Source organism: Eucyclogobius newberryi, unplaced genomic scaffold (genome assembly GCF_026437365.1).
Source record: "Eucyclogobius newberryi isolate DKJ021-1_F unplaced genomic scaffold, fEucNew1.0.hap1 SCAF_13, whole genome shotgun sequence".
NCBI lineage: Eukaryota > Metazoa > Chordata > Actinopteri > Gobiiformes > Gobiidae > Eucyclogobius > Eucyclogobius newberryi.
In genome coordinates this window covers 35,886,914-35,898,991 of record NW_027315757.1, presented here as the reverse complement: position 1 = coordinate 35,898,991, position 12,078 = coordinate 35,886,914, and the positions used below count along the sequence as shown (strand labels likewise).

The window sequence follows — 12,078 nt, the reverse complement described above, 5'->3', positions numbered from 1 at the left end:
ATGTTCGTTTGTGCTGACAGAGAAGAAGTTCAAAAGTGTCCCAGTACGTGGATAATAGGCCCGGTGGCAAAAGCAAAAGCTAATAATAAATATGGTGCAAGAATTTGTTATTAGCACCAATTTGGTCAGAATTCCTTGCTTCCTTCTTTTTTAAACAAGTGAACGCAACCTATTACATACAAATCCTTCTAACATATCTGTAGTCAACATACGTTATTGAAACTTAACCATAGACATTTGTGGGGCTTTCTGAACACTTCTGAACACCAGCTAAACCTTTTCTTGATACTTTATTGTGTCTGTGATATTCATTTGCATGTGTCAGTCCTTCATGAGTCACCAGCTCGTGACAGTTTGTCTCCGGCGCCGTCTCTCACTGTCTGTGCCGGCTCCATCACTGGGAGCTGTGTTTACTGCACGGCTCGCCCGGGGCCTTGGTGGCTCCTCCGTGCACTTGGATTTGACTCTCAGTCCACACAGCCACTCCGCCCTGGGTCATTCTGCCGCAGCGCGACAAGCTGGACACTTGGTTAGGAGACAACACCCGGTCCCACATGCCCACCTGAGACAACTCTCCAACCAGGGCCTGGGTGGAGTCAAAGCGTCCTCCAACAGCGTCCTACAGGAGAGATCAGAGCGTCAGAACAACAGGACCAGAGTCCTACAGGAGAGATCAGAGCGTCAGAACAACAGGACAGAGTCCTAAAGGAGAGATCAGAGCGTCAGAACAACAGGACCAGAGTCCTAAAGGAGAGATCAGAGCGTCAGAACAACAGGACAGAGTCCTAAAGGAGAGATCACAGCATCAGAACAACAGGACCAGAGTCCTAAAGGAGAGATCAGAGCATCAGAACAACAGGACAGAGTCCTAAAGGGAGATTAGGGCATCAGAACAACAGGACCAGAGTCCTAAAGGGAGATCAGAGCATCAGAACAACAGGACCAGAGTCCTAAAGGAGAGATCAGAGCATCAGAACAACAGGACCAGAGTCCTAAAGGAGAGATCACAGCATCAGAACAACAGGACCAGAGTCCTAAAGGGAGATCAGAGCATCAGAACAACAGGACAGAGTCCTAAAGGAGAGATCAGAGCGTCAGAACAACAGGACAGAGTCCTAAAGGAGAGATCAGAGCGTCAGAATAACAGGACAGAGTCCTAAAGGAGAGATCAGAGAATCAGAACAACAGGACAGAGTCCTAAAGGAGAGATCAGAGCGTCAGAACAACAGGACCAGAGTCCTAAAGGAGAGATCAGAGCGTCAGAACAACAGGACAGAGTCCTAAAGGAGAGATTAGAGCATCAGAACAACAGGACCAGAGTCCTAAAGGAGAGATCACAGCATCAGAACAACAGGACCAGAGTCCTAAAGGGAGATCAGAGCATCAGAACAACAGGACAGAGTCCTAAAGGAGAGATCGGAGCGTCAGAACAACAGGACAGAGTCCTAAAGAAGAGATCAGAGCATCAGAACAACAGGACAGAGTCCTAAAGGAGAGATCAGAGCATCAGAACAACAGGACCAGAGTCCTAAAGGAGAGATCAGAGCGTCAGAACAACAGGACAGAGTCCTAAAGGAGAGATCAGAGCATCAGAACAACAGGACAGAGTCCTAAAGGGAGATTAGGGCATCAGAACAACAGGACCAGAGTCCTAAAGGGAGATCAGAGCATCAGAACAACAGGACCAGAGTCCTAAAGGAGAGATCAGAGCATCAGAACAACAGGACCAGAGTCCTAAAGGAGAGATCACAGCATCAGAACAACAGGACCAGAGTCCTAAAGGGAGATCAGAGCATCAGAACAACAGGACAGAGTCCTAAAGGAGAGATCAGAGCGTCAGAACAACAGGACCAGAGTCCTAAAGGAGAGATCAGAGCGTCAGAATAACAGGACAGAGTCCTAAAGGAGAGATCAGAGCATCAGAACAACAGGACAGAGTCCTAAAGGAGAGATCAGAGCGTCAGAACAACAGGACCAGAGTCCTAAAGGAGAAATCAGAGCGTCAGAACAACAGGACAGAGTCCTAAAGGAGAGATTAGAGCATCAGAACAACAGGACCAGAGTCCTAAAGGGAGATTAGAGCATCAGAACAACAGGACCAGAGTCCTAAAGGAGAGATTAGAGCATCAGAACAACAGGACCAGAGTCCTAAAGGAGAGATCAGAGCGTCAGAACAAAAGGACATAGTCCTAAAGGGAGATCAGAGCATCAGAACAACAGGACAAAGTCCTAAAGGAGAGATCAGAGCGTCAGAACAACAGGACAGAGTCCTAAAGGAGAGATCACAGCATCAGAACAACAGGACAGAGTCCTAAAGGAGAGATCAGAGCATCAGAACAACAGGACCAGAGTCCTAAAGGAGAGATCAGAGCATCAGAACAACAGGACCAGAGTCCTAAAGGAGAGATCAGAGCGTCAGAACAACAGGACAGAGTCCTAAAGGGAGATCAGAGCATCAGAACAACAGGACCAGAGTCCTAAAGGAGAGATCAGAGCGTCAGAACAACAGGACCAGAGTCCTAAAGTAGAGATTAGAGCATCAGAACAACAGGACCAGAGTCCTAAAGGAGAGATCAGAGCGTCAGAACAACAGGACAGAGTCCTAAAGGGAGATCAGAGCATCAGAACAACAGGACCAGAGTCCTAAAGGAGAGATTAGAGCATCAGAACAACAGGACCAGAGTCCTAAAGGAGAGATCAGAGCATCAGAACAACAGGACCAGAGTCCTAAAGGAGAGATCACTGCATCAGAACAACAGGACCAGAGTCCTAAAGGGAGATCAGAGCATCAGAACAACAGGACAGAGTCCTAAAGGAGAGATCAGAGCGTCAGAACAACAGGACCAGAGTCCTAAAGGAGAGATCAGAGCGTCAGAACAACAGGACAGAGTCCTAAAGGAGAGATCAGAGCGTCAGAACAACAGGACAGAGTCCTAAAGGAGAGATCAGAGCGTCAGAACAACAGGACAGAGTCCTAAAGGAGAGATCAGAGCATCAGAACAACAGGACAGAGTCCTAAAGGGAGATTAGGGCATCAGAACAACAGGACCAGAGTCCTAAAGGAGAGATCAGAGCATCAGAACAACAGGACAGAGTCCTAAAGGGAGATCAGAGCATCAGAACAACAGGACCAGAGTCCTAAAGGAGAGATCAGAGCGTCAGAACAACAGGACCAGAGTCCTAAAGGAGAGATCACAGCATCAGAACAACAGGACCAGAGTCCTAAAGGGAGATCAGAGCATCAGAACAACAGGACAGAGTCCTAAAGGAGAGATCAGAGCGTCAGAACAACAGGACAGAGTCCTAAAGGAGAGATCAGAGCGTCAGAATAACAGGACAGAGTCCTAAAGGAGAGATCAGAGCATCAGAACAACAGGACAGAGTCCTAAAGGGAGATCAGAGCATCAGAACAACAGGACAGAGTCCTAAAGGAGAGATCAGAGCATCAGAACAACAGGACAGAGTCCTAAAGGGAGATTAGAGCATCAGAACAACAGGACCAGAGTCCTAAAGGAGAGATCAGAGCGTCAGAACAACAGGACCAGAGTCCTAAAGGAGAGATCAGAGCATCAGAACAACAGGACCAGAGTCCTAAAGGAGAGATCAGAGCATCAGAACAACAGGACAGAGTCCTAAAGGGAGATCAGAGCATCAGAACAACAGGACCAGAGTCCTAAAGGAGAGATCAGAGCATCAGAACAACAGGACAGAGTCCTAAAGGGAGATCAGAGCATCAGAACAACAGGACCAGAGTCCTAAAGGAGAGATCAGAGCATCAGAACAACAGGACAGAGTCCTAAAGGGAGATCAGAGCATCAGAACAACAGGACCAGAGTCCTAAAGGAGAGATCAGAGCGTCAGAACAACAGGACAGAGTCCTAAAGGAGAGATTAGAGCATCAGAACAACAGGACCAGAGTCCTAAAGGGAGATTAGAGCATCAGAACAACAGGACCAGAGTCCTAAAGGAGAGATTAGAGCATCAGAACAACAGGACCAGAGTCCTAAAGGAGAGATCAGAGCGTCAGAACAACAGGACCAGAGTCCTAAAGGAGAGATCAGAGCGTCAGAACAACAGGACAGAGTCCTAAAGGAGAGATCAGAGCGTCAGAACAACAGGACAGAGTCCTAAAGGAGAGATCACAGCATCAGAACAACAGGACAGAGTCCTAAAGGAGAGATCAGAGCATCAGAACAACAGGACCAGAGCCCTAAAGGAGAGATCAGAGCATCAGAACAACAGGACCAGAGTCCTAAAGGAGAGATCAGAGCGTCAGAACAACAGGACAGAGTCCTAAAGGGAGATCAGAGCATCAGAACAACAGGACCAGAGTCCTAAAGGAGAGATCAGAGCGTCAGAACAACAGGACAGAGTCCTAAAGGGAGATTAGAGCATCAGAACAACAGGACCAGAGTCCTAAAGGAGAGATCAGAGCGTCAGAACAACAGGACAGAGTCCTAAAGGGAGATCAGAGCATCAGAACAACAGGACCAGAGTCCTAAAGGAGAGATTAGAGTATCAGAACAACAGGACCAGAGTCCTAAAGGAGAGATCAGAGCATCAGAACAACAGGACCAGAGTCCTAAAGGAGAGATCAGAGCGTCAGAACAACAGGACAGAGTCCTAAAGGAGAGATCAGAGCGTCAGAACAACAGGACAGAGTCCTAAAGGAGAGATTAGAGCATCAGAACAACAGGACCAGAGTCCTAAAGGAGAGATCACAGCGTCAGAACAACAGGACAGAGTCCTAAAGGAGAGATCACAGCATCAGAACAACAGGACCAGAGTCCTAAAGGGAGATCAGAGCATCAGAACAACAGGACAGAGTCCTAAAGGAGAGATCAGAGCGTCAGAACAACAGGACAGAGTCCTAAAGGAGAGATCAGAGCGTCAGAATAACAGGACAGAGTCCTAAAGGAGAGATCAGAGCATCAGAACAACAGGACAGAGTCCTAAAGGGAGATTAGGGCATCAGAACAACAGGACCAGAGTCCTAAAGGGAGATCAGAGCATCAGAACAACAGGACCAGAGTCCTAAAGGAGAGATCAGAGCATCAGAACAACAGGACCAGAGTCCTAAAGGAGAGATCACAGCATCAGAACAACAGGACCAGAGTCCTAAAGGGAGATCAGAGCATCAGAACAACAGGACAGAGTCCTAAAGGAGAGATCAGAGCGTCAGAACAACAGGACCAGAGTCCTAAAGGAGAGATCAGAGCGTCAGAATAACAGGACAGAGTCCTAAAGGAGAGATCAGAGCATCAGAACAACAGGACAGAGTCCTAAAGGAGAGATCAGAGCGTCAGAACAACAGGACCAGAGTCCTAAAGGAGAGATCAGAGCGTCAGAACAACAGGACAGAGTCCTAAAGGAGAGATTAGAGCATCAGAACAACAGGACCAGAGTCCTAAAGGGAGATTAGAGCATCAGAACAACAGGACCAGAGTCCTAAAGGAGAGATTAGAGCATCAGAACAACAGGACCAGAGTCCTAAAGGAGAGATCAGAGCGTCAGAACAACAGGACATAGTCCTAAAGGGAGATCAGAGCATCAGAACAACAGGACAGAGTCCTAAAGGAGAGATCAGAGCGTCAGAACAACAGGACAGAGTCCTAAAGGAGAGATCACAGCATCAGAACAACAGGACAGAGTCCTAAAGGAGAGATCAGAGCATCAGAACAACAGGACCAGAGTCCTAAAGGAGAGATCAGAGCATCAGAACAACAGGACCAGAGTCCTAAAGGAGAGATCAGAGCGTCAGAACAACAGGACAGAGTCCTAAAGGGAGATCAGAGCATCAGAACAACAGGACCAGAGTCCTAAAGGAGAGATCAGAGCGTCAGAACAACAGGACCAGAGTCCTAAAGTAGAGATTAGAGCATCAGAACAACAGGACCAGAGTCCTAAAGGAGAGATCAGAGCGTCAGAACAACAGGACAGAGTCCTAAAGGGAGATCAGAGCATCAGAACAACAGGACCAGAGTCCTAAAGGAGAGATTAGAGCATCAGAACAACAGGACCAGAGTCCTAAAGGAGAGATCAGAGCATCAGAACAACAGGACCAGAGTCCTAAAGGAGAGATCACTGCATCAGAACAACAGGACCAGAGTCCTAAAGGGAGATCAGAGCATCAGAACAACAGGACAGAGTCCTAAAGGAGAGATCAGAGCGTCAGAACAACAGGACCAGAGTCCTAAAGGAGAGATCAGAGCGTCAGAACAACAGGACAGAGTCCTAAAGGAGAGATCAGAGCGTCAGAACAACAGGACAGAGTCCTAAAGGAGAGATCAGAGCGTCAGAACAACAGGACAGAGTCCTAAAGGAGAGATCAGAGCATCAGAACAACAGGACAGAGTCCTAAAGGGAGATTAGGGCATCAGAACAACAGGACCAGAGTCCTAAAGGAGAGATCAGAGCATCAGAACAACAGGACAGAGTCCTAAAGGGAGATCAGAGCATCAGAACAACAGGACCAGAGTCCTAAAGGAGAGATCAGAGCGTCAGAACAACAGGACCAGAGTCCTAAAGGAGAGATCACAGCATCAGAACAACAGGACCAGAGTCCTAAAGGGAGATCAGAGCATCAGAACAACAGGACAGAGTCCTAAAGGAGAGATCAGAGCGTCAGAACAACAGGACAGAGTCCTAAAGGAGAGATCAGAGCGTCAGAATAACAGGACAGAGTCCTAAAGGAGAGATCAGAGCATCAGAACAACAGGACAGAGTCCTAAAGGGAGATCAGAGCATCAGAACAACAGGACAGAGTCCTAAAGGAGAGATCAGAGCATCAGAACAACAGGACAGAGTCCTAAAGGGAGATTAGAGCATCAGAACAACAGGACCAGAGTCCTAAAGGAGAGATCAGAGCGTCAGAACAACAGGACCAGAGTCCTAAAGGAGAGATCAGAGCATCAGAACAACAGGACCAGAGTCCTAAAGGAGAGATCAGAGCATCAGAACAACAGGACAGAGTCCTAAAGGGAGATCAGAGCATCAGAACAACAGGACCAGAGTCCTAAAGGAGAGATCAGAGCATCAGAACAACAGGACAGAGTCCTAAAGGGAGATCAGAGCATCAGAACAACAGGACCAGAGTCCTAAAGGAGAGATCAGAGCATCAGAACAACAGGACAGAGTCCTAAAGGGAGATCAGAGCATCAGAACAACAGGACCAGAGTCCTAAAGGAGAGATCAGAGCGTCAGAACAACAGGACAGAGTCCTAAAGGAGAGATTAGAGCATCAGAACAACAGGACCAGAGTCCTAAAGGGAGATTAGAGCATCAGAACAACAGGACCAGAGTCCTAAAGGAGAGATTAGAGCATCAGAACAACAGGACCAGAGTCCTAAAGGAGAGATCAGAGCGTCAGAACAACAGGACCAGAGTCCTAAAGGAGAGATCAGAGCGTCAGAACAACAGGACAGAGTCCTAAAGGAGAGATCAGAGCGTCAGAACAACAGGACAGAGTCCTAAAGGAGAGATCACAGCATCAGAACAACAGGACAGAGTCCTAAAGGAGAGATCAGAGCATCAGAACAACAGGACCAGAGCCCTAAAGGAGAGATCAGAGCATCAGAACAACAGGACCAGAGTCCTAAAGGAGAGATCAGAGCGTCAGAACAACAGGACAGAGTCCTAAAGGGAGATCAGAGCATCAGAACAACAGGACCAGAGTCCTAAAGGAGAGATCAGAGCGTCAGAACAACAGACAGAGTCCTAAAGGGAGATTAGAGCATCAGAACAACAGGACCAGAGTCCTAAAGGAGAGATCAGAGCGTCAGAACAACAGGACAGAGTCCTAAAGGGAGATCAGAGCATCAGAACAACAGGACCAGAGTCCTAAAGGAGAGATTAGAGTATCAGAACAACAGGACCAGAGTCCTAAAGGAGAGATCAGAGCGTCAGAACAACAGGACAGAGTCCTAAAGGGAGATCAGAGCATCAGAACAACAGGACCAGAGTCCTAAAGGAGAGATTAGAGTATCAGAACAACAGGACCAGAGTCCTAAAGGAGAGATCAGAGCGTCAGAACAACAGGACAGAGTCCTAAAGGAGAGATCAGAGCGTCAGAACAACAGGACAGAGTCCTAAAGGAGAGATTAGAGCATCAGAACAACAGGACCAGAGTCCTAAAGGAGAGATCACAGCGTCAGAACAACAGGACAGAGTCCTAAAGGAGAGATCACAGCATCAGAACAACAGGACCAGAGTCCTAAAGGGAGATCAGAGCATCAGAACAACAGGACAGAGTCCTAAAGGAGAGATCAGAGCGTCAGAACAACAGGACAGAGTCCTAAAGGAGAGATCAGAGCGTCAGAATAACAGGACAGAGTCCTAAAGGAGAGATCAGAGCATCAGAACAACAGGACCAGGGGCAGTTCTGAAGATGGAGCAGACGGAACTTGTCAAGATAATAACATTTCCTAAGCTTTAAAAAGAATAAGAGGAAAACATGACAGTTGGATTGATACATTAGCAGTTATGGTTACTAAGTGCATAATAGACATGAGCACATAGCAATATATATATATATATATATATATATATATATATATATATATATATATATATATACTATAGAATTCACTTCCACTGAATCAACTCGTCCTTCGTCTTGAGGCTTTTTCTACTATTCTACAGTTTATTTCAGTAAATCAAACTGCTCTTTATGCACGCACACACACACTCGCACATTCACGTGCACACACACATTCACGTGCACTTGCACATTCACGTGCACACGCACATTCACGTGCACACACACATTCACGTGCACTTGCACATTCACGTGCACACACACATTCACGTGCACACGCACATTCACGTGCACACACACATTCACATGCACACACACATTCACGTGCACACACACATTCTCGTACACACACACATTCACGTGCACTTGCATATTCACGTGCACACACACATTCACGTGCACACACGCATTCACGTGCACTTGCACATTCACGTGCACACACACATTCACGTGCACACACGCATTCACGTGCACTTGCACATTCACATGCACACACATTCACGTGCACACGCACATTCACGTGCACACACACATTCACGTGCACACACACATTCACGTGCACACACACATTCACGTGCACACACGCATTCACGTGCACTTGCACATTCACGTGCACACACACATTCACGTGCACACACGCATTATCGTGCACTTGCACATTCACGTGCACTTGCACATTCACGTGCACACACACATTCACGTGCAAACACACATTCACGTGCACACACACATTCACGTGCACACACGCATTCACGTGCACTTGCACATTCACGTGCACACACACATTCACGTGCACTTGCACATTCACGTGCACACACACATTCACGTGCACTTGCATATTCACGTGCACACACACATTCACGTGCACACACACATTCTCGTACACACACACATTCACGTGCACTTGCATATTCACGTGCACACACACATTCACGTGCACACACGCATTCACGTGCACTTGCACATTCACGTGCACACACACATTCACGTGCACACACGCATTCACGTGCACTTGCACATTCACATGCACACGCACATTCACGTGCACTCACACATTCACATGCACACACATTCACGTGCACATTCACGTGCACACGCACATTCACGTGCACACACACATTCACGTGCACACACACATCCACGTGCACACGCACATTCACGTGCACACACGCATTCACGTGCACTTGCACATTCACGTGCACACACACATTCACGTGCACACACGCATTCACGTGCACTTGCACATTCACGTGCACACACACATTCACGTGCACTTGCACATTCACGTGCACACACACACATTCACGTGCACACACACATTCACGTGCACACGCACATTCACGTGCACACACACATTCACGTGCACACGCATTCACGTGCACACTCGCATTCACGTGCACTTGCACATTCACATGCACACACATTCACGTGCACACGCACATTCACGTGCACACACACATTCACGTGCACACACACATCCACGTGCACACACACATTCACGTGCACACACGCATTCACGTGCACTTGCACATTCACGTGCACACACACATTCACGTGCACACACACATTCACGTGCACACGCACATTCACGTGCACTCACACATTCACATGCACACACATTCACGTGCACATTCACGTGCACACACACATTCACGTGCACACACACATTCACGTGCACACACACATTTACGTGCACTCACACTCGCACAAGCTGGTTCACTTCACACATTTCTGTCTGACTATAGCTGATATAATATAGTGCTCAAACTGAACTCAATCCAATGAGCTACTGGTCAAATGTTCATGTGAAAATGATGATTGACACACTCAAATTACAATCACCACCGCTGCTCCACCTGAAGTTCACATACTGAGGCCTCTGACAGCTCGTACCTGCTCCTGTCCCAGCACCAGCGTTCCCCCAGGGCGGATGTGGTGCCCCGTGGCCAGCGAGTGCCCCTCGCCCTTCAGCCGGCCCCCTTGGTAGGCCTGCCAGCTCCCTCCTCTCTGGCTCCAGCTCACACACACATGCTGCCAACTGCCTCTGCTGATGTTCAGAGGAAGCTGCACCACCTGCACACGAGAACAATTACATGTCAATTACACATCTATTACAATAGCTCTTACATTACAATTACACATCTATTACAAGAGCTGTTACATTACAATTACACATCTATTACAATAGCTGTTACATTACAATTATACATCTATTACAATAGCTGTTACATTACAATTACACATCTATTACAAGAGCTGTTACATTACAATTACACATATATTACAATAGCTCTTACATTACAAGAGCTGTTACATTACAATTACACATCTATTACAATAGCTCTTACATTACAATAGCTGTTACATTACAATTACACATCTATTACAATAGCTCTTACATTACAATAGCTGTTACATTACAATTATACATCTATTACAATAGCTGTTACATTACAATTCTACATCTATTACAATAGCTCTTACATTACAATTATACATCTATTACAATAGCTCTTACATTACAATAGCTCTTACATTACAATTACACATCTACTACAATAGCTCTTACATTACAATAGCTGTTACATTACAATTACACATCTATTACAAAAGCTCTTACATTACAATAGCTGTTACATTACAATTACACATCTATTACAATAGCTGTTACATTACAATTATACATCTATTACAATAGCTGTTACATTACAATTACACATCTAATACAATAGCTCTTACATTACAAGAGCTGTTACATTACAATTACACATCTATTACAAGAGCTGTTACATTACAATTACACATCTATTACAAGAGCTGTTACATTACAATTAGACATCTATTACAAGAGCTGTTACATTACAATTACACATCTATTACAATAGCTGTTACATTACAATTACACATCTATTACAATAGCTGTTACATTACAATTACACATCTATTACAATAGCTCTTACATTACAATAGCTGTTACATGACAATTACACATCTATTACAAGAGCTGTTACATTACAATTACACATCTATTACAATAGCTGTTACATCACAATTACACATCCATTACAATAGCTGTTACATTACAATTACACATCTATTACAATAGCTGTTACATTATAATTATACATCTATTACAATAGCTCTTACATTACAAGAGCTGTTACATTACAATTACACATCTATTACAAGAGCTGTTACATTACAATTACACATCTATTACAAGAGCTGTTACATTACAATTACACATCTATTACAATAGCTGTTACATTACAATTACACATCTATTACAATAGCTGTTACATTACAATTACACATCTATTGCATTACAATAGCACATCTATTACAATAGCACATCTATTACAATAGCTGTTACATTACAATTACACATCTATTACAATAGCTGTTACATTACAATTATACATCTATTACAATAGCTGTTACATTACAATTACACATCTATTACAAGAGCTGTTACATTACAATTAGACATCTATTACAAGAGCTGTTACATTACAATTACACATCTATTACAATAGCTGTTA

The 12,078-nt window shown here is 45.4% G+C and overlaps 1 protein-coding gene across 1 annotated transcript in view; it reads right to left on the bottom strand.

Moving 5' to 3' along the window:
- Positions 1 to 379: 379 nt before the first annotated feature.
- Positions 380 to 12,078, bottom strand: part of nptxra (neuronal pentraxin receptor a) — a 29,534-nt gene continuing 17,835 nt past the window's right edge. Inside the window, exons 4-5 of the mRNA XM_072443794.1 lie at positions 10,430 to 10,609; positions 380 to 619 (exon numbers count right to left, since the gene is read on the bottom strand). Of these exons, the coding sequence (XP_072299895.1) occupies positions 395 to 619; positions 10,430 to 10,609 (405 nt within the window). The 3' untranslated portion in view covers positions 380 to 394. The remainder of the gene's footprint in view (positions 620 to 10,429; positions 10,610 to 12,078) is intronic.